Below are 24,622 nucleotides of genomic sequence, written 5' to 3' on the forward strand. Positions count from 1 at the left end.
ATGGTTGTGTACATTCGTATGACTTTATGTAACCTACAGCTGTGATGTGGATCACTACCGTCCACTGCTGTAAACAAGAAAGATAAATAAATAATCCAAGGTGCTCTTTGTCCGCCGTTTGATATTGAAGCCAAATGCGTGTGAACAGAGCATGGAGAACCGAGGGTCCCACAGCAGAATTCAAAGAGCCTGACGCCAGCCACCTGACGTGAATACAATCATTCAGCGAGACAGGGGAACATGGCTCCCCCAGGAGGCTAGAGGCTTTCCTCCTTCCAGATTTCAGAGCTGCTGCACAGACCTAAGACTATACTAGTGATAGAGACCCTCGTGAAAACAATCAAGCATTGACATCCAGTCTAATCAAGATTAAGCCCGCTGAATCATCCCTACGACAGAGATGCTGTGACTCATGGAAACAGACAAGATGGAATGAGAGAAAAGGCGAATGGAAAAATAGGAGGAAAGTAAATCATGAGTTTGTCGGTTTGGATAGCTATTGGAGAGTGAGAGATGTTCCCTTAATGAGAGTTGGCTGCTGCACTTGTTTTTATTCTGTTGTCCCGTGTGTGTAAGCCAGATCCTGTTCTCGAGGTTGTAGGCCCAAGCAGGGAGAGTGTGAATGCTGTGGATCACCTCCTTGTCTTTTATGCTCTCCACCTGTCTCAGAACCTGGTGCTCTCATGTTTCAGCATGCGGATGTTGGTAAGCGTCCCGCTGCCCCTGTGGTGGAACCCGTAATCCTGGCGCTGACCCTCCAGTCACCGAGCACTGCTGCCCGCCGACGACATGCTGCTGCTGGGACTGGAGCTGCCCGAGCCCCGGTCTTCAAACACACTGATCTCCAGCTGAGGACAGGGAGAACGTCAAGGATCATCATGACTGAGGGTATTCAAATACAGTTACAATTACAAAAGCCCTGTATTCGTTCATACTTAAATGTGTAAAGCTAAAGCAGACCACCACTCTTTCTGTATTGCTCACACTACATTTCACCCCATGTTGATGTGGGTGCGCACAAAAATAAACACTTAATCTCAGATGAGGTGGCTTGTGAAAATGTTCTACTTGAGAGCTCAGTGTTTTACAACATACAAACAGAAGAAGTCCCTGTGTGTGTGTGTCTGCTTCCTGCCCCGCTCTGCGTCCCAAGTTTCCTGGTAATGCTTATCTCCTGTCTCAGATTGTCTCCAATGTGCTCCAAATACAATTGCATCTTGTTTTGGCTTGAAAAAGATTGTAGAATCTGGAACAGCTCATGACAAGTAAAAATAAACCCCAGAACTTCTCAAAACTACAAGTTGCAGATTTGTCAACTCGAGGGTTTTTGAGTAAGATCACAGTATGTTGAAACATGTAAAAGAAGTAGAAGTGAGACACATGTTGTGCTGGTCTTTGGGGGATTGAGGTCTCTATCATCCACGAACAGAGACTATATTGTACAGGGGTGTGTTGGCTAATAGGTTGGCCCTGTGACTTGGAGCTTGTCCTTTGAGCCAGGTTTATGTGATGGTCTACTGGATACATTCTCTCTCTCCTTTTGACTTTTAACTTCATGAGGAACTTTGTTGGGTTAACTCCAACTAACAAAGAGATGTTCACATCTGGTTTCTTCTGCAAACTATAAAATACCATAAAATTAGCCTCGTGAAGAGTTAGGAACATTTGAAAAGATTGTGATAGACCACCCTGTTTTGGCACAGCAAAAAAGAACAACATGTCCTGAGCAAACAAAACACAGAACCGCAAGTGCATACACACCTCAGGCTGCTGATTCATCACATCACTACTTTTTCACCTTTTCTCGTCAAAGGACATCTTATGTGTGCTTCTTTCAGGTCTGCCCTCCTTTAAATTTACTCCTGGGAATGACAGCTGGCCATTGAAAAGCTCCTCTGCAGCAGCTGGAGTTTAAGTGCCTTGTTCAAGGGTACCTTGACAGTAATTTATGAGAAAAGAGAGTGTTCCTTTGTAATTCATCCAACTAACATGATGCTAGTAGTTCAATTGATTCTAACTAGTCACCTTTCCTGAAGCCTGGTTTCTGCAAACTCCCAAATTCTGCAACCTCATCTCAGTCTTTATATCACTGACTGTTCTGTTCAGCAGTTACTCTTTTTTAACACTCTTGGGCAGCAGATGAGTGAAGGATACAACTCTCATTCCTCTCTCTACGGGATCTGTCAGCAGCAGACCTCGAGGAGCGTAGATCTTCTCATTCTGCTCATGGATGTATCCTGATATCTTCTTCAGCACCTGGAGTAGAACAAGAGGGTTGGTGAGGGGTAAGAAAAAGGACAGAGGTACATTTGGAGACAATCAAGATTTGATTAGAACCATTGGAGGCATAGTGAAAACCTAAAGAAACAAGCCTAAAATGTGATCCAGCAGAAAATAATCTGTACAGACATTCTAACAGGGGACCCATTACCTGCATATTGCTTTTCAAAGTGCACTCTGTGTAACCATGTAGATAAAAAGACGCCAAACCATGGCAGGGCTGCAGTACCTAACCACATACAATACTGAAACTCATTGCCTGTCTCTATTTTTCCTGAACATTATAATCTAAACTCAAAGTAATTATATTATGCTCTAAGTACGGAAGCTATTTTATACATATTTCTAGGCCACTCATGTCAAGCAAGGCTGTATGTATTCGGTTAGTAAAAAGTACAAGCTTGAGCTTTTCTCTTTTTGAAGTTTTCCATTTGGAAGCCATGGTTTCCTGATTCCAAATATGGCTCTCCCGGGCTAAATGTCATGCCTTGGTTAACTGTCGGGTCAATTCGGAAACACTATACAATGCGAGGTGGACAGTTTATTTGGATTGCATTGGCACTGGACTTACTGTATATCTCAGTTTTGCAAGTGAGTATTGGATCAAATGTGTGCTAAATACCCAAGAACAGCAGTGGAGCGAAGCTGAGCACCAAGTTCAGACCATACCTCGGCACAGAAATTCAAACAAGCATGCCTGTATTACATTACTCTACGCATTACAACTACACACATTGTTTAGAGAGTTCAACAAAACCGTAGCACTGGGAAGCAGTCCCATGGTCCCGCTGATAGCAACCAAATGACTCCTGACTGATGCGTGGAGATGCTAAATGGACTGATGATAGCCAAAGTGGCATCATTAGAGCAGCTTATTCAGCCTCAGATATGCCTCTGTGGACATCAACAAGGCTGATGTGCCATGCCTCTTCTACACTCTGCCTAAGCATGTCAATCAGCCAACCCACGCTCCACTGGGCCTTATGTACACTGACAGAGCTGTCACCACTCCTAAAGAGAGAGGCAATCTGAAGCACATCTGGGGGTCTCTACTAAGACAACACACATTTGTATCACTTAAGAAAAAAGACCACAACATTATCTACTGTATATACAATGAGAAACCAGTTTAACCATATTGTCTACAACTTTAGGATGCGACCCTGACATTGATGGCACCTGAAAGTCAGGCTAACATAGGGGTTTGTTTAAAACATGTATCATTACTTGTCTTTCTTTCCAAGGGATTTTCTTTTAACAATTGATGGTTAAAACAACAACAATAGAATCCGTAGAACAACTACAGCAATCACTTGAAGTATGCTGTATTGGGGATGTAAAAACTTTTGTTTCTGATTTATTAAACATGAAATATTCACATCCACATATTTGAGTTAACTAAAGGTCAGTGTAGCACTCGGCATTGACAGGTTAAAACAATAGAGGGTGAGCAACACACTGAGCAGCGCTCCTCTGGGATGTCAAAAGCCTGTTACAGCTGCAGGCACAGCTGCTAATATAGTGACCCCTGCTAGAGGAGACCAAAACTACAGAAGAATACTTCTTTCTATCTCCAACTGGCAGACAAAAAAGAAGATGTGTTTTCAATGAAATGCCTGGAAAGATTTAACATTAAGGAGAAAACCACACAGTACATTTCTCAGTGAAAAGCCATCAAACGGCAGCGGTTTGCTCCATTGTGCTGCCTTAAATCAGTCAGATCTATGTCAAGTTAAGGTATCAATATTGTGTCTTGTTTTATAACTCCATCAAAGAGAATACAGCATCATAGAGAGAAGCCTTATTATTTATTGTGGCCCGAAAGGCCAACCGTGTCACAGCTAGCCAATCGTGTCACTTCAGCGAAACAATGTGACAGTTAAGTACTCAAGCTGTGCCACTTTGTGCTGGCTTGTCTGTTACAGCCCTTCTAGAAAAAGCTTTAAGAGTGTGTGTATATCGCCTAGGAAGCGAAGGTGTCACAGTCTGTTTCACATGCATGCCGCGAGTGTTTATTCCTCTGCAAGAAAGAAAGTTGTTTATGTCACCAAGTGCAATATAAAGGGAATTATGTGTGTCTGACTGAAACCCGAGTGTTCAGGCACGTTCTTGTGAATAATAGAAGAACAACAAATGGGAGATGAGGGCACATGCTGTGTGTGAGGGAAGCTTTCTGAACGCTTGTGTGCACATGTATCTGTTCTGACATGCTGGGAGCAATCAGTGTCCTTTGATAGGGTGAGATGTAAGCATCAAGGGCTCTGGGTGCTCCAATGAATCTGCACACTGATCCACGCTCTCTGGTGTGTGGCCTCTTTATCAGCACACACACACACACGTACACGCACAAACAGCATCAACTTGGGTGGGTATATTTGATCATTGTCAGTCGCAACATCATTCAGCCAAGATGGTTAAGTTAAACAAGTAAATAAACAGCTTTCCTGTGTGTTTGATGGCATCTTAGCGTCTCAATGGAGCGGCACCCAGCTGACGAGGAGATGAAAGCAGCTCAGACCAATGCGTTTGCGCATGGCTTCATGACAGCAACAAGTCCTTTTGTGCTCCTAGGTCAAGCTCCAAGAATCTCTGTACTGCTTTGATAAAGAAATGTTTACAGAATGCAACAAAACTAGGGAGATGAATGTTGCGGGTGACAACGATCAGAACACAGAGGCATGCTGGGACTTCACGCCACTCTAGTTTAATCTAAAACAACCGACAAAGTCACAAGAGGTTAATCAAACTCCCTGTGTATGTGTCTGGGATTGTGTGTGTGTGCATGTGTTCCATCTCATGTAGCGGCATGCTGCAACAAAGAGGTTTAGTCACGTGCCCTTTCTCAAGATGGACATCTTGGTTTTGCTGCAGGTAAATGTCACGTTACAGTTGGCGTGCCATGCCTTGTGCACCAGCACACAGGTGGACGAACAGCTGAGAGGAACATTTTCAGAGAGAGAATCGAGTGTAATCTCCTAATTTTGGGGGTTTTCCAGGTACCAGGTGACCTTCTGGATTCTTATAAGGTGGAGGTCAATGTAACCCATCCAGATCCACTCAATTACCTTGCTGACTTTAATATTTTAATCACGAAATTCCATAATGATTACATATTTATCATGGCAGCACAGTTGGCATGCTGGGTGTGCATATATTTATTCCAGGTGTTCTAGTTTCCTCCTCTCATCCATATGTGATATATTTCAGCATAGGTTAACCTTGCTCTCATCCAGTACATGTTACAATATAATTGTTATCCACCTGCCACCGGGATACTCGGATCAGAAAAAGGGTTTGCCCTTTAAGGCCTCATTAGATTTCTGCAATCCATACGTTGTTCTAAAAGACTTAAGAGGGGCCTCTCGAATAATGATCATGTGTTCTATAAGAGATCTATTTAGCTGCAGGAAATAGAAAATCATTGGGAAGCAATACTAAAACAAGCGTTATAAAAAAAGTGTGTGCTCTCAAGAAAGCTCCAAGGAATAATTCAACAGATAAGAAATATTTGCTGAAGATAAGATAAATAGGTCGGTAAGATAAGATGGGATATTTGTTTTATTAATCATCATTGGGAAAGTCAGGCGTCAACCACTCTAATGCCTGTGCATGCATTGCGCAAATTCCTAAGGCAATGGGCTTTTTCCACCGCAGAAATGTTCACTTTTCATAGTAGGAAAAGCACCGGTGTTACCAATAAAATGATTGATGGCTCTGCTCTATTCAAGTGTCCCAGTAAGCCATAGAGGTGGGACAGTGAGCCAGGATGAATAACACCAGGACCCTGAAACTGAAGCAGCAAAATTAAATGCAGCCATTACGAACTTTATTATTTACACCGGAGCTTTTCCTGCTGTGAAATAACATGTCTTCAGTAAAAAAATACCCATGGGCCTATCTTAGCAACAAGACTAGAATCAGGGGGAAGAAACTTGCCTAGCTGTGTCCAAAGTAACAAAGTGTGCCTTATGACCCGTGTAAAGCTAAACAACAGTTTACCAAACCATTGTTACAACACATATTTCCCAAACCTAATGTGCAGCCATATTTTCATTGATACAAAGTTAAATGTTAAATGTGTTTTGGATAAATGTATGACAGTACCTTCTCATAGCGTGTCTCCATGCAGAGGAAGACGATGTAAGCTGTTGCACAAGCCAGACATCCTTCCAGGTACGACTGGCCCCCGATTTTTTCTGCCTCCACATAATAAGAGTTCAGCGTCTTCACCGTCTCCTCGAGCAAGGTTCGCTCAATCTACTTACAAACACAAACAGACATCCAGGTAGGGACATGGACATGCACACACCATAAGGACTGTGAAAGTCTTCTGGCATAACAGTGGGAACAGGCTGTTCCGCTATTAAAACGACCTGCCAAACACACCAGCTGCAATCTGCTCCACCCAAAGTACTCCTGCTTTGTCAGAGAATTTATCAACAAACGTCACGTGAAAACTAAGAAGAAATCTACATGAAAAGATACATTTTTAAACTGTGACAGCAGTCGGTAGTGGTTTGCACAACATTACATTTAAAACGCTCACTAATGGCCCCTTTGCACTGACTCCCACTGTGTTTGTCTCTGTGTTTATGTTTCCTTTTCGCTGTTTATGTGGACTGTCTGCCTAAGATGCTAATTACTAGACAAATCTACAATAATACCCCAATATAACAGCATTCACAGATGCTAATGTGGAAAGGTGAAAAGAGCAAATAAACAGCACCACTTCTCCAGAGCCTAAAGTGAGTGTAAAAAAAGGGCTTCATTAGATTCAGCTTTCTTTTGAGGATCAGAAGATTTTGAATACATTTATAATACTTATACTGTTTTTGTCCGCTGAGTTAGAACTGCAGGACATTAAAGCTCAAAGTTTGTATCCTTTTGTGGGGTGGAAATACCTTACAAACCAACAGCCATCACTCACACCTGTTCTTTCATATTGGGAAGCACCATTTTGATCTTATTAGGCTATATTGGGCTATCACTCTTTCAGTATCAGAGAACGGGGGTGTTGCTTCAGGTGAGTTGGGTTTTGGTCAACATATTACATTTTGCCTGGATGTGTGTATACTGTAAGTGGGTTTGTGCTCACCCTGTTGTCGAGCTCGGAGGGGAACTTGGCCTGGAAGCGGCACACGGTTCCTTCAGTGTAGTCTCTCTGAACAAACACCTTGGTGACCAGCGATGCATTGTGCCTCAGCTCCTGAAGGTTATGAAACTGAGCAGATAGACAACAGGAGAAAAGCACACATGTTCAATTTGTGGTTCAAAATGTATTTATATACATAATCGTACAAGAGTAACAGGTCTATTTGATTTGGTGTTGTGTGTTCAAAAACCCTCTCACAACGTTCATTCAGACTAGAATATTGTATTCTCCATTAAATATACATATAATGGGAATTTGGCTTTGGCACTGGATGATGATAATAAGGTAAAATAACAATCACCATACACAGTACAACATTCAATTCATACACAGAAAAATGGAATCTTAAAGTGACTAAGTGGCAGTCTTAATAAAATGTCAGAGTGGTTTGTTCTTCCACTGGCTTGGGTCCATTAACATATCAGTTGTATTTAAAATGAATTCTTTATTATACGTTAAAATGGTGATGGTTTTCAGGGTTTTTCTTGACAACACAGGTACATAAGGGCTACACAGTGTGAGAATGGTACTGTGTTACTACACCAACACTTCATTCCTCCAGCATCAATGGACCCAATTGCAGTAATAACACTTTGAAAGACATCCTTTTGCAGCACTTTGGTGCTGAGTGGAGTGTTTTACACCCAAACAGTCATTCCCCTGAGAGGAATAAAGCAGCCACCAAGTGGGCCAATGTAACATGCCCCCTGCTGATATAAATGACTCCCCTCAAGAGGATGGCAATTAGAGATAGAGTAGGAGGAAGGGAATGAACAAAAAGCGTGTGTGAAAATTGAGTATAACACAGATAAGGAGGCATGGTTTTCATTCAGAGCCTCAAACTTGATTTCTGCTCCATATTTCCCAGAATGTGCGGGCCATATTGTAGTTGTTGGCTTATTATATTCACTACATTTTATTTTGTGGATCGTTTGTCCAGCTACTGCAGTGTTGTTATAATTAAGAGCAAGCATATTTTCAGTTCATGAGGTTGCCTGAGCAGGAGAGAGTCATTTCCAAGTAAGCAGACATAGTACAGTGCCAGCCTTTCATCTCTATATAGAGTATATCACTCACAACCCAGAATAGCATCCAAGCAGCTATTTTTATCAGCCATAAGCCAAAATCATCTCACTGCCAATAGATCTTTCTGTCTGCCAGAGCTTTGAATATCCTTCTTTTTTGCGTTCTTCATCTCAAAAAACACCCCCCTCCTCCTCCTCCCTGCGCTATCTTCAGGCCATCATGATGAACAACAAGTCACTCTATTAATAGAAGCAATTATCAGCACACGATTGAGAATCCTTTATCCAAGTAAGAATCATTTTGCCGAGTGGGATAAACAAAAGATCCATACGGGTCATTTGTTCGTCACTGTGAGATTTGTTTTGGGTGAGGAGGTCTCGCATTCAATCTTTTAATTGAGAAGTTTGAACTTGTTTACTTCAAACAGATATTAGCAGTTAATAGTTCTGTTTGCTGAAGGATTTAAACCTGATATCCAGGTCCAGTTGTGTAGATTTTTATGCTTCAGGATTGTTAGAAAAAAGAAATAAGAGATACTGTAGATGAAAAGATGTGAGAAAAGAAAGAGAGGAAATGAAGATGGAAAAAGGTAAAGAAAATAAGGTCTAAGGAAACAAGTAAACAGGAAGAAGGATGCTGACACTTTAGTTGACAGAAGTTCAGACCAGAGTGAAACCCAGCAGCTTGAACTGCACTGTCACATGCTCAGCTTTCAGGCCAGTGGGACATCACAGTGTGTTTTGACTGGTTGTTGACCTACTGACCTCCCTCTTACATCTCTCTGCTACATGTAGCTCGCAGCTGAGCAAAGCAAGCAAGTGTCACGAGTCTGTGTGGCGGCCAATCAAACATGTCCCTTTATTTCTTCAAAAAGACATCCTGAAAAGAACATCTCTCCAGACAATCACATGATTTTTAACAAACATGGAAACTTGTGTGACAAAATTAAAAGTGATTCGTCCAATGGGGATGTCCGAGTTAAAGGTCACAACTGACTGGTTCTGCCTGCCAGTGTCTTCTGTGTCATTTCATGTCATGTGATGCTTTATAGATGTGGGTCATAGCATCTACATTGTTATAACTTGGTCCTAAACGTGGTGCCCACTCTCAAATAACTTTCAACTGCCCAAATCCTCCAACACCTACACTGTTTTGTTAATAGAAAACTTAAACATAAAATGTTTATTTGGTCATGTTACCGGCCAGAGTGGTCTTTTCTCCATTTGAGCCTTAAAGATCAATGTTTTCTGTTGGCAGAGATCTGATGTTTACTTTTCTGCGTGGGAGATCAGGGTTCAAATCCAGCCTATTACTGTGTCTAAGTATAGCACACAAGCAGACAGCAATGTTAAAATGTCATACTGATCACACAGGACTATTAAGAAGCTGTGCATCATGCAGCTCTGTCTAACTTCTCCTTCCACCCACACATCCACTACTTCTAGTTTGCACATTGATTAACTGCAAAATGAAATGTACTCAGTTGAAGAAATAAAATAAGAAAAAGAAAAAGGACTTATAACCAGTTTAGAGGTTCATAAAAACATCATGAATTTAGCAAACAAAAGAAACAAATGTATTTTACAAGCCACTGGCTCACCAGACAAAAAAAACACCAAGAACCAAACTACTGTAGAGTACACCAGTTCAAACCAGAAGTGAAAAATGACACATGATGCATCAATGACCTCTCATGGCCATGGATGGATGTCCATCACTGCTTGTAGCACTTCTGGATTTGAATTTGAATATGAAGTGCTTTATAAATGGAACCCATTATTATGTCACTAAATCACTTTAAACATATTTGCATTGTCATTCCTACTCAGATACCCTTCCCTATCTCTGACTTCCAGCCTGGATATTGGGGTCTGTGTTACTCTCAATGCCATGACATGTTTCATAGTCTCGTCACTCCGACTCAAACAACGTAAAACGACAGCACGGGTGAGTGCCATTGGGCAGCAATGCAAAGGGCATACACAATTACAGTATGCACAGTAAATACACTGAGTCAGATGTTTCATTCTTGTCTCCAAGCTAGTATTTTTCAGCTCTCTTGTCATCTGTTCAACTGATTTTCTGCCATTTGGAGCAGCATTTGACCTGTTTTCTGCCAAGCAACGCTAGCCATATGTCTATAAATCGTTTAATTTTAAGACAGTGTTGACAAAACTGTCACCTTTCCATGACATCTGGAGGAAGATCAGTGACTTTGGGGCCTAAGCTGAAAGAGGAAATCTCTTTTGGATAAAGGTGGAGCATTGTTTCAGTGGACAGCTGAGCCAGCCTCTGATGATTACTGGTTCAACACATTATTCATCAACAGTGTATGCTGAGCCAGGGCTAGCCTATACGAGGAGGGTCTGGAATTGGTGGACTTAATGGATCCAGAGAGCGTCCACGCAGCACAAACAGTCTGCAGGATGAGCTATGTGCTACTCACTCACTTAACATGGTCCTTTGCTGACTTGGCATACACGGAAATGTCAAATAATTAGTTTTAATATAATATAAAAGAGAGACAGAGAGCTGGGTAAAAGCATGGATAGGAAATCAACGGTGCTTCTCATCTCTAACTCCAATCACTGATGGTTACAAACTGCAGCAGCCTGTTCACATTAAATATGTCATGGATGATTGATGGGCCTTGGACATAAAATCTATCCTGGTTGCACCAACTGGGTGTGTTTGCGTGCATGTGCATTTTGAGTTGTGTGCATGCACGTGTGCGTAATTGATGGGGCTTGGACAGGGATGCTGGCAGACCACCAGAGGGAAAATCAGGGACCCTCTGCCAATGTCTTTCAGGCTCGGAAAAAATCTGGCAAGAATCCTGCGCAGCTTATTGTCACTACACCTTTACCTGCAGCACCATTAAGCTTGAATTACAACTTCACTCACTTATAAATTGCATGTTTAGTGTGTTCACATACATATGATCACATATATTTACACTCATGCATGTACTGTATGCTGGCACAACTAAGCTGGCTCAATCTTGCAAAGAAATGGCTCTTCCAGGGAGATCATTATTATGATAACTAAAGCAGATATGTCTTCAGCGTGATGGTTACATCACCAAGGACACAACGGGGACGAGAGGAAGACGTGCATGCTGGCCTGAGAGCTAGCAGACATTACTGAGGCTAAAAATACATCAGCAACACAGTTTGTTGTAGTTGTGCTATGACACTGCCTGAACAATACTATTTCTGTCATGGACGCTGTGCCTCTGCTGTTCAGGGTTGCCAATCATGTTGGCTCTATTTATGAGAGCTGGGAATTGGAAAGCTGATTCACTATGTGGCTCATTTAAAATGCAAGGACACATTCCTGTCAAGACCATTTCGAAGTGACAGTGTGAAAGACAGAGAGAGGCTGTCCCTGTCCATGGTGCTGACTGCTCCATCATCTTCAGCACACCATCAGCCTCCTCATCTTCGAGCCGACTGGATATTCTCTAACTGGAGGACATTGGTTTTCTTAATTGACCATGCAAGAAAAAAACACTACGTATGAAAAAATATGCATATCTGCCTGTTATCACAGAGCTCAAAAAGTAGAATGAAAGTAAATGCAATGGAGCTTCTGCATGAAAAATATGTTCATACTTGAAGATAACCTGGCAAGACTCTCTGATATTTCAGTTACAATTCACAAGAAGACAAGTCCAAGCGGTGGAAAAGATTGAATTAACAATTAACATTAACCACGAGAAACCACATGCATCGGAGGAACAGCAAGCAAGACACTCAGTTTACAAGACTGCATTTCTTATAAAAAACGAAGGGACATAATTTTCGGGTTTTGTTCATGAAATAATAGAGAAAAGGCAGCGGAGGAGCCGCATTTCTTACCTCTCTCGCCATATTGCAGTAATGAAGTACAGAGGATCTGTCCCGTGCTGAAAGAGACTACCGTGTGCTCGTGCTGTGCGGGACACCGCGACTACAGAGCAGGAGAACGAGGGCGCGTGCTTTTGCGTGACTGAGCGCGCACACTGCGACTAGATTCGCAGAGATGGGAATATGCTCATTAGGCTACATGCTTTTTTTTTTATATAAAGCACAAACCGAACATTATTTGCCCTCAGTCCTTTTCAGTCCTCAAGGTCAGACTTTTAAAACACTAATCAGTGGTAACGGAAATATTCATTTTTTTTAAAGGTTGGTACCTCTTTTTGTGGGGTATTAATAATTTCATTGATCATTAATAATTCAAACAAGTGCCTATAGGTTTCGGTTTCTGTTTGCGACCAGTCAAGCACCTCAGTTCTTCACTTGAAGGATAGACAACAGGCAAATAAATAATCAAATGTAATGTTTACAGATGCAATCCTTCACACATTGAGTAGCTTTACTATAAAAACTTTTGCGAGAGTATTATCAAAGCAAAGCTCAATAAGAGTAGCATTCAGAAGTGTTATACTGATACCAGAGATTTAAAAAAAAAAAAAAATACGAGTTCAGTATTAAATCACCAGTGAATGAAAATGCCCCCAAGGACATAAATCTTATCTTATCAATCTCAAATGTATTTAATTTGAAGCCTATGTTTTATATTAACACATTGCTCGTCATCCAGTGTTTCCTCTAGCCAACTCTGCCATCCTTGGTGCAAAGTTGTCATGCTGTGTTGACCATAGCCCATATGTTTAATGCACCATCAGAAGGGGCTCATATTAAACATTCATCAGAGCCCACTTGGGTGTTTTATATTTCCACGTTTTCCCTTTTCCAGTTCACGAGCAGATCAAGGTCTTACACCACTTGCATTTTTTACAAGGTTGACTTCAATTTCACAAATATCACTAAAGAAAAAGCTGCAGCCATTATGAAAGCTCAGGTTTAACGCTCTTGACGCTCCCAAGGACAGGGAAATGTTTAGATGAGATAAAAGACTTTGAAATAAGACAGCGAGTGAAGTCACTTTGTAAGGCTATTTTTGGTGTAAAACTCCTATTTTCTGCTACCTAATTGAGGTCATGACGTGCTGAAAATAGCCACTTTCTCTATCACTACACATTCCCCAGAGGAATCACATTTCAGGCAGATATGCTCAAATGTATAAACAAATATATCCACTAAGACACAGCAGTAAACAACTCTTATGAATGGAAACAGAATCCAAAAATAAGATGGAAGAGGTTTAACAAAATGAGAATTATGCTAAACTAATCTCATTCGCCAGGATCCTGCTGCTTTCTCCGACTTGCTTGAAAAGATTCGTATCTAATCACATGCTGGCTGAGGTTCCCTTAGGGCTGTGTGTATATATACTCACATTTACAAGTTTCTGTATGCATGTGTGTGTATTACACATTCTACAGTGTATTTTCTTTTCGAGACACAGACACACACACTGGTACACACTCACCATCACATAAACCTAAGCCTAGGGAACCTATTCAGAAGTAGAGCTCATTATCTGTGTTCATTATATGTGCATAATTTGTGGAACTAAAATCTCTAACAACCATATGAGGGTGTATTTCTCATTGCATACAAGAATACAACACTATTGGGCTGGTGTTACGCTGGAAACTTAGATTTGTACCTTTAAAAAACAGGAATACTGTTAGAAATGACTCGTGAAAAGGTTAAATATTAGCATTTAGTGATCTGTCACCAATAGATAAGGCTAAGAAATGTCGCCATCATGGAACATCTATTGGTTTGGGGTGTGTGATCGTAGTAAGCCACACTTTGTTGACCCATTTACTCCCTGCTGCATCCCTAAGATTTTGAAGCTGCTCTGGCTTTTTTCGCCTGATAGATTGATTAATAATTCACATGACGAAGAAAGACCCTTTTAAGGTCAATGTTCACGTACAGGAAGTAATTTGGGGCATTTTCAACAATACGAATTCTGCTGTCTTCCTTTGAAGGGGCAGCAAACGTTGAAAATGTGATGGTGGGTCAGCTGAAGACATTGCGTTACTTAAATGACGCAAACTTTATACAATCCATCTAATAGTTGTTGATATATTATTTCCATATTGTTTAGACTGACATCAACATAACAAAGGAGCAGCCTGGATCTGTGATGAAGTAGTGGCTTCAGCTAGTTAGTGTGTATGTATGTACATTATTTATGTCACAGATTGTAGAGTATATATGTTAACAGGAGCGATAGATGCGAGGTGGAATAGGAAAAAGTTAGGTCTTGGTTTTATGAAGGTTTTATTTTAGTTTCCTCCAGATGCAAGCAAGCTGAAGAAAACTACAGAGTTGTTTCATTTTAAATGTCTATCATGGCAGAGTACATGCATTCCTTTCCATATTGAGAAAGAAGATGCCTTCATATTACATCTCATTTAAGTCTTCCAGCATGTCTGAATCTGCACTTCAGCAGAAAATAATAACTTTGCCACAACCTTAAATTATCATAATGACCCGTAGCAGGCACACACACACACTCACATAGTGCACTCAAATATAGCCTTTTTCACATTTCATCCTTCATGAAATATTTATTCCAGCAAAACATTCATGGTTTCAGCTTCACTCCCAAAACTGCCACTTTCTATTTGAAGCTGGTGCTGTGAAGTGTTGAAGATGGTGATGCTGACCTTGCAATGAAAAGGAAAACAGAACCAAAGAAAACACTAACTATACCTGCGGTTTCTCAGCTCTCATGTCCTTAGACTTGGCAAGTTGGGGTAGCATTAGGGACTTTCTAGGAGTCTCTTGGTTCAAATGAGCAGGAAACGTATACATATAAGTGCATCCACATGTCATGATTGACATGGGAAGCTATTATAGTTTTGATATTGTCCGAATCAGTTTTGTCCTTGTTTTTTGTGTCGGTCCAAAACCACAGATCCCAGATATCCGTGATCTTTGACTTTCACTACAATAACAGAAATGTGTTTGTTTGAGGGTTCGGTCATCGTCATGAAACCTCTTATTGTCTATGTGTGTGACTGTTCCATCCTGGAATGTTGACATGTCCCTCTTCTTGGTAATCGAATAAGGGCCAAAAAAGTTTAGAACAGATTGTGTTTCCTGGGAGGTTTACAGGCAGTGAAAAGGATCGCCTGATGACGAGATCTGAGCGCTGGCTCCGATTTGTTTATGTAGTGCAGCTGGTATGTGTCTTTCAGTTTCATCAGCTTCTACTCTTGCATGCACGCTCTACCTGTACGAGGCAGTGATGCATGAGATTTGGGTTCAACCGTGTTTCTATCTCCAAGTTGTCTGGGCATTAAGCCACAGCAAACACTCTTCTCTATTGACTTAACCACAAGTTGAGAATCTCTCACAGACACAAATACACAGATACTGTCAGAGGAGCACATTGAAAGAGATCTGGTTCTATCCCAACATGACAGGAAATGAGAAGTCTCTAACCAAAAACATATTAACTTGGAATCTTTAAAAGCAAATAAACATCTACTCGAATGCCTTCCAACATTTCAGATACCAAAGTCGAACTAAATAGAACTCCACAGGTCATCTTTTTTTCAGCGAGTCTGCATTTTGGATCCGTCTACCACACATCCTCCATCTCTCATATATACAGGCTGGATTATTTGGTGTATGTTTGTGCGTCTGTGTGGCCTGTCAACAGTCGGCCTTGCTCCTGCACGAATGTTGATTTATCCCTCTGGCTGGCAATCAAATCTGTGTTATACTTTTCATATCGAAGCCAGCGGATGTTCTCATTTCTGATATCAATGCTGGCTATGGGTAACTCTTGCAATCCAGCTGGAATATTGCTTTGCAAAAGACACAACTCCATCTCTCGATTTACACATCATTACAGGGAGAAACGTCTGAGAAATGAGAAGAAGGTATTCGGAAGAGAATAATCCATCCACTGCTGCAAAAAACTAAAAGAAAGGAGTTGATGAAAAGAATAAATAGCTGGCAAGAAAGTGGCTAATTATGAGATATTTGAACAAAGAAAGGAGAGTAGGACACCCACTGAGTCATCTGTTTCTGAGGAGTTACATAAAAGTGAAGCTTGTTTGAGGAAGAACAGGAAAGAGTTGGCCAGTCAGACAGATAAATGCACATCTCTGTATGTTAACATTTATGTCTTATTTGGGCCAAAACACAATCAGAAGTGATGAAGAACTTCCCTTCTAATAATCCACACATGATTTCATGACTGCTGTCCAATCACAGCTGAAAAGTCAAGTTTGGCACTCACAGACACAAAAGGGGCAATACCAACTGAACTGTATAATAATCAAGCTGCATATAGATATACATTTCATCCGAGCCCGGCTAAAAATATAACAATACAATTGAATAGGACAAGCAGAATGGCAGAGTGACGCGCTGGAGGGAAAACACATCGTACACTAACACATTTCAGATCAAGGGAAAGACATCAACATGATTTCCTCTGGGCTATCAGGCAGAGGTTAAGACAGAAAAAAAAAGGGGGGGGGGGGGGGGGGGGGGGGAACAGAGATAAAAACAGAAATGAAGAAAGACAAAGGATGTGATCTTTGCAAATGTAATCCCTTGTGAACGTCAATATTGTTAATTTGGCGCTGAGGAAGATAATAACACGCAACAATTGAAATTCCCCTGCCAGTTGAGGTGGTTTGTGGCTCCAGGAGGAACTGACATTATGCATATTTGGTAGTAATAAATAAAGCGAATTAGGAATAAAAGTGATTTAAACTGTTTTGTCATGAACTGACCTCAGTTATAAACACAGAAATATTACTTGAAGGCTCGTTGCGAATCACACCGTGAAGGCATGATTTATAACGTTGGCATTCTCTCTTTAAAAATGACAAATGACAAGTGTTGGTTAGTGGCAAACACACTTCATCTCGTACCCACTTTCAAATGTAACCCATTAAAGTGATGGTTCACAGGCTTCTCACTGTCTTACTGAATACTAATATGCTCACTATATGCTGTGGTGACAACTATGGTCCTTCCTCTGCCAGAGGGAAGGGGATGAGAAATGAGATGAGCCAACAGATTCCTGCCTGCATGGTTCCTATGAAGGGCTGCACTGCCATATAAAGACATATTCAGTGTTGTTTAAGAGACACACAAAGAGCCGCCCCTCCTCTCTAAAACACACAATGTTGACATGCGAGACTCGGCTCATCATATTTCAGTTCTTATGTTTATCCAGCTTTCATCTCGAGATTTGTAAAAAAAAGCTTACAGTAAGGTGAAACTCAAAATCCACATTGCTCCAATTAAAGGATAACCTCTCTATAGCTGCAGACATAAGACTTTATTTTATTCCGACCGTTTGTTCATAAAATGTGTGTGTAAAATGTTCGGCAGGTCTCTCAGCTGCTGCATGTTTGAGATGGACACATGTTCAAAGGCTTTCACAGCAGAGAAAACATCCCAGTCTGCTCACATAGCTTCCCCCTGAGCGAGTGGAACTCACAGCACGCTGCCTTACATACACGTATATGTCTGCTTTGTTGCCATGGTTTCCCTCACCTTAACACCTGCTACTGTGTCTTGTAAAAATAAAAAGTACCAAAAATAAAGGTTATGACTGAAGCATGAGGGTTTTTTTTCCATTTAAAAATGTTCCCTATTGCAGTGGAATTACACTTATGAATAATCAGAGTTAACTTTCTCTGTTGCCCTGTGACTTAACAATGTTTCTGTCTTGTCTGTTTTTAGCAATGTTTGATTGGAGCCCTAAGAACTAAAATAAATGCTTTGTGTCTGCGCTGTCTTTTCTTGTGTACTTCTGTTTGATCAGACGCAACACCGACGTCCCTCTGAGCCCAGCATCAAAGCAGCTCTGCATCATAATTAAACAGCAGCCACGGGCTCACAAAAAGCCATATGAAGTGTTTTAATGCAGTGACGTGATTTCATGTGTTTGTTAGAGGATTCTTAAGCTTATAAGTGGTAATCAAGGGTTCTGCTAAATTTGCTTTTCAACATTTCTACAATGTTTATATACTGCAATATCAAAAAAGTACTTGCATGAACTCCATATTTCAAGTGTTTTGGATTTTGGTGCTGTATTTCTGGTTGAGAAGAAGGACATCATAAATAGTTAGAAAAAATACTAAGGTGGAGAAAAACATAGACCTACAAAACACAGCTTGCTACAATGTTACTGTATCAACAAATGGTTTCCCTTATCACTTTTCTGTACAATGATTTTACAGATTAAAAGCCCTTATAAATCATTTCTATATAGAGCTTAATTCAGTTTTATACACATTTCATCTAAAATGTTTGCCTGCTGATATACTTACCAAAATAATGCTCAGCAGTATTGATTATGATGAGTCAATGATTCAGATACACAAACATACACATGCAGCCCCACTCACAGAGGTGAAACATGACAGGGAGAAAGGCCTTGTTCCAATAATAAAGAGAGAGTGTCCTGCCAGGAGGCACATGACGCCACATTAGTCTTCACTGACAGGAAGGGGAGGGGAGAGAGGGAGAGAGGGGGAGAGGGAGAGAACACTATTCTTCTTGCATAATAGTTGGTTTTGAGTTTAAAGACTCCGATGTTCAGTCCATCTTAAATGGATGCTGGGGTGAGCGGAGGACATCAAAACTGAAATAAAAGAGTCTCATTGAGGCGATGACATTTGTGGCTTTAAAGCATTCTGCATACATCAGGCTCCTGTCCTGGTAGGGGGCTCAGAAAAATGTTGGCAGCGCACACAGCAAACAGTGAGACTCCAAACACAAAAGGTTGACTTGTTAAACATACACAATTTATGAGCTTTCAGGCCTCGGCACAGTGAAGCCCTGTCAGTGCTACTGACAGCAACGAGTGTGAAAGCTGTTGGATTGAGCCCCATGATAGAGTGCTCTGTAATGTAGTGGAGCGTAATGACACCACCACCAGCAGTCGTCCTACTGAGACAAGAAAAATGAGCCTGTCAGGGGAAAGAAAAGAAAAAGATACACGAAAAAAATCCCCCCTCAAAGTTTGGCTATGAATCTGCTTTTAGCAGCCAGCTTTCTGCACAGATTCAAATGCATTTATTCCATCAAACATTCAGGAAGGCAGCCTGCCAGTTATTAGTCTGTAGTTTGTTTACAGTGAAGCTCTTTTTGAATGAGGACTAATGCGACAAGAAACACCAGGTGTACAGCTGATAGAAGATATTTGATGTCACTGTAATGTTCCTTTGACTTAAAGAGCCTCATAATTGCAAGTAATCAGGTTGCAGAGAAACAGACTAATGCACGTCTCCTACATTAAATCCGACAGTAACACCGCTCACACTCTTAGCATAAGGAAATATCTGTAATCACAAATGAAAGTGAGGGTCCGGGCCGTATGCCATGGTGTTCCTTGGTGTGGCCCACAGTGAAGGCAGAATTTCAGGCGGTTGGGAAGCTTATTTCTCGCTGTGGTTGAAGTACAGAACAAGCCGGTGGAGTCCACAGTAGAAAGTTAGATGAAGCTGGTTTCCTGTGTTCAGATGGCGAGAGTCCGGAGGGCCGATGATACGGGCCGGCATCCAACTGTACATCAGCAGCAATCACCTCCTCAGCATCTAGTAAAGGCAGGTATGATATTGCACTGTTTACATACTGTGCACATCGGTTTCCCTGATTTAATGTTCAAACACAGTCCATTAGCTGATAAAGCGCCAGGCACGATGGTAACTTTCTGGCAGGTTAAAGTATATCCTTTCCATTTTTTCAGATATATCAAAGTCATTTTGTGTGTAAAAAAGAGTCACACCTTAAAGCAGGACAGGTAAGCCAAAGATCAACTGTGTCCACTGCTCCCTCTTGTGGACATCCACAATTAAGCGTAGAGTAATGAATATGAATAATATTTCGAAATGGAGAACAATAAACACAAGTGTATCCCTTTTCCTTCGAGCAACACTAATATTTAGAGCTGTGGTTAGAGTGTTTGTTTAAAGAACTGTTCAGATAAAGAGAAACTCCATCAGTGATTGATTATCTGATATATCTGTAATTCTTTTTCCTCGCTTCAGAGTTTGGGAAATGAGAAACATAGAAAGCAGAACTTGAGACTAATAACTGAAAGAACAGAAGGGCTTATATTATGCTATCTGGGCAAACATGCAGAAGGAACCCAATACTTCCAAACGGATTGTTTTAGCCTGTTTTGAATAAAACACCATCTGCTGTTTCGGTGCCACAATTAATGTTTTAATGATTTAATCAAAACCTACATTTTGAACATTTAAGGGGAAACAAGACAGAGCATGGGAGCCAAGAATACCGACTTCTTTTTTTTGATGAATGAGAGCACTTTTGTTATTTCCTTTGAAAGGAACTTGGGATGATAGATTTTGACTTTAGTTCTGTTTAACACCTGCATGGAGAGACATTGAGGACGCTCTTATCAATTCAGTCAGGGTTAAAGGTGGGGTAGGTACGTTTGAGAAACCGGCTCGAGATACACTTTTTGTTATATTCCATGGAATGCTCTTACCATCCCGATAGCAATGAATATCTTAAGTGCTTTGACAAAAAATCCATAAAAAAATGTCATCTGTGGAAGCCGTAATACTGTAAAAAGCACGACCAATCATTTTAGCTGGCCCGGCTAAAATAACTGGATGGCCTACCTGCCTGTCAGCCTTCCATCTGTGCACAAACTTATCTCGTGCCCTCATTGGTCATGTGCGCGTTCGTGTGTGTTGGAGGAGGGGCTCTGTAAGGAAGTGGCAGATTTTCTCCGGTTGTGTATTTTCAAATTCTAGCGATCTCGAGCCGGTTTCTCAAACTTACCTACCCTACCTTTAAGGTTAGATAAAGACTCATGCACCTTTTATCTAAAATAACAAAACTGTGAACTGAAGGTGACAAGCACTTAAACAGCTTGCAGGATTTAAAAAAGAAAATAAATAATGGGCTCCAGCTGCACTAGTGAATGTCAAGCCTCATTATAAACAACATCAAGCTTGTGAGCATACGGGAATTAAATAAATACACACAAAATAATTCACATGAGAACACCGACAAACACCCACATACCGGATGGCTTTCTAATATCACAGATACTTGGAAGCAACAACACAGAGCAGAAACACTGGCTTCATTATTTGAGCTTCATCAGAGGAGCTGAGGTGGGTGAGTGTGTGAAAGGGACAGGCGACACAGGAGGAACGGACATTAACATATATAGGGATTTCATACATTTCTTATCATAAAAAGCCTGTCTACTCAGACAGGAATAATTCTCCCTGTAGCTTCCCGTAATCATATGAACATCATCAGAGTCAAATGTAAGGACGCATGATAATAGTTTCAGCATGCATCACATTCACTTTCTGCTGTCTCTCCTTCTTCCCCTTCCTGAATGCTCTTTAGATATATTCTTCTTCCCTTAGTGTCTCCTCGTGTGCTGCCTCTCCCTCTCTGCAGTCATCTCGCTGTCTCTGCCAGTCCTCTGCTGCTTTGAAGTGTTTAGTGCTTTCCTCACTCAGACAGCCTTCCTGCCCTGTGCCGAGCTCTGGCCCGGGAATAACAGGGAAGAGCCAAGCGCCGAAATGCTGCTAATTACAGCAATGTGTGTGTAGCTGTGTGTGTGTGTGTGTAGCAGCACATGTGTATCATCATCAATTCCCCAGCCTCGCTTCGTCTAATTACACCATGTCATGTCTTCGCCTGTCACTCCCTACGTCTTGTGATCATCCTAGACATTTGTTTTCACTTTTTTAGAATGCCGTATTCATCTCTATAATGAGGATCCAAAACTTGTGCCAGGGTTTACCCAGCGAGCTACAAAGGTTAGCCCCACAGAATTCTTTGGCTTGAGTATGTTTAATCAATCCGTTATTTTCCAAACTATGAGAGCAAATTCCATATTTTTTTAAGAGCCCACCTTAAACTCAGGAAATGACACTTTCTCCTGTTGTCTGACTCAAAGAAACATGAGCTTTACCTCCAACAGCGATGGAGACAAACTAGAGCACTCGTGTCAGCCATTAGCAGGAATATATTAGATATTTTTCCGGGGAGTAAAAGGAGGTAAAGAGAGGTGAGACCACAGAGGGAGTGGGAGTACAAGGAGTGGAAGTATAGTGACAGATTTGTGCTCAAATGTTTTGCCAGCACAGTGTCAGAAAAGATGGTTTGCATTGTATGGACCAGAAGAGCAGGATTATGCATACAAACTGTGGAGTGGTTAAACCATTTCACGTGGAAGCAAAGAAGGACTGTAATACATTTGTCAGTGATTTTTGCAGTATATGAAAAGAGGTTATTGGATGTGGTTCTGTAGCTGTGCAGGGGTTCTGCCAAGACTCCACTTCAAAAGGTCTGGAGTGAAAGAATGAGTTTTTATAGAGATGAATGCTCGAGCAGCGATGATCAATCTAATCGATGAAGTTTTCCAGACATCTGTCAGAATTGAATACTCTTTTTTAGTATGTGCAACTCTAAAATAAACCAAAAACTGAACCCATATTCAAATGTATCTCTGGTTTGTTTCCAGGGAGAGACGTGATTTATTAATGGGTATATTTAGGTCTGAGCGTATGACATTTTATAAAGACATGACCAAGTGGTTTCCGTATGTTTATAGCTCCACAGTTCCATGGCTGATGAATAATATACCGCATCCAATGGAAACAACTAGTTCAATAAAAAAACATACATACATACATCTTGACAGCAGGAAGGGAGGACTCTATTTTCTGGAAATGATAACTGTGAAATGGTACAAAGTGCAACCAGACTGCAGGATTAATCAGAACACTGACCTGGGAAATGAACATGGACGTCGAGACAATCAAGAAAGGATGGGGCCAGGGGATGAAGGTGAAGAGAACGGTAAAGAGATCGCTTCAGCATCTGAAGAAAAGGACAGAAGGAGAATCTGTCAGCACGGAAAGTGGACCTAAAGGATGGAGGGAGGAAACAGCTGTCTTGTAACTCAAAGCATGTCCTCAAATCTGCTGTCACAAGAAAGACACTTACTGTACTTACTTACACGTACTGTAACTAAAAAGGAAGAGAGAATGACAGAAAAGACCCAAAGGATACAGCGTCTAATAGCTCTTCCTTGTAGTAAATTAAACTAAAACCATTCCCATCTGGAGGGATTTAGATTAATTACATTAAGTACAGAGTTTAGCTTGCTAATTTAAAATGACAAGGCACAGAGAGCGAGAGAGAGAGAGAGGGAGGGAGGGAGGGCGGGAGAGACGTTCTGAAACTATTGTCTGGGAAATGCCATCAACAACACAATAAAAGCTTTATTATAATGACATCAAGAAACAGCTTAGTTTGTATGATCTGCGGCGCGGGTCTGTTTCTGCTGTTGAATTCTGTTGTTTTATCACCTTTGTTTACAACCTCGTACACATTACAGCCAGCAGCCCTTTCACACTCTTTACACACTGTGACTTAGCTGACTGCGGGGAGGGATTATCATTCACTCTGGGGTCATGTTAGATCAACGCACATACATGGCACTACATGCACAGTGAAACATTCTGAAGCATGCAAAAACACAGACTTTCTTGCCAAGCTAAATTGTTTCCATTAGGTTTGAGGTGGTCGTTCTTTGTGTTCCTGACTTATTCAGGTCACCCATGATGTAGATCAAAAATATAATGGGGGAAAGGAAAATACTAGACTCTAGTCTCTCTGTGTGTGTCTGTGTGTACCCACAGAAAAGTATGAGCAGCATGAGTCACAACATTTTTGAACATTCAAATGCTATTGCTTTATTGCATATCAATATATATTGAATCATGTAATAACATGCACTTCTGTGTGTTGCAGGCTCCTATACAGTATGACAGCAGAATATCTGAATGGGAGGTGAGTCTGGTCATTGAGTGGAAAGAGTTTAAGAACCCTTGATGTACTTTATTGCTCTTTCATACTCCAGCAGCTATTGGGCTTGTAAAAAAGACCTTTCCGCGCTGCTGAATCCGCCCAAAGATCATCTGAGCGCAATAATGTTTCAAGTTCTCCTTGTTACACATTTTTGCACCTGTGAAATTGGTTGGGTTGGTGTAGATTACCTTGAATGGGACTTCAGTGAGCGGAGCAGCAGGCACTGCCCTGGAGTTGGCCCAACGCATGCCTGTCTAATGGATGTGATATGTGAGTGGGACAGAGCACGCTCTGCACACTGCACACATTGATGAAAACGGGAAGATTTTCCTCTGACCATGCATGGAATAGCCAGGTGGTCCGCCCTTGACATTTTTCATCTGTGCAAAATGGTATGTGTGGGGTA

General features: G+C 41.2%; 1 protein-coding gene across 1 annotated transcript; it reads right to left on the reverse strand.

The window, feature by feature from the left end:
- Positions 1-504: 504 nt before the first annotated feature.
- Positions 505-12,343, reverse strand: golga7bb (golgin A7 family, member Bb). The gene is made up of 5 exons (XM_034152427.1): positions 12,319-12,343; positions 7,376-7,501; positions 6,385-6,537; positions 2,155-2,256; positions 505-848 (listed from the first exon to the last, which is right to left on the reverse strand). Exons 1-5 carry the CDS (start codon positions 12,328-12,330, stop codon positions 762-764), a joined length of 480 nt encoding a protein of 159 aa, XP_034008318.1. The 5' UTR covers positions 12,331-12,343; the 3' UTR covers positions 505-761.
- Between the last annotated feature and the right edge of the window lie 12,279 nt (positions 12,344-24,622).

Source organism: Trematomus bernacchii, unplaced genomic scaffold (assembly GCF_902827165.1).
Source record: "Trematomus bernacchii unplaced genomic scaffold, fTreBer1.1, whole genome shotgun sequence".
Lineage (NCBI taxonomy): Eukaryota > Metazoa > Chordata > Actinopteri > Perciformes > Nototheniidae > Trematomus > Trematomus bernacchii.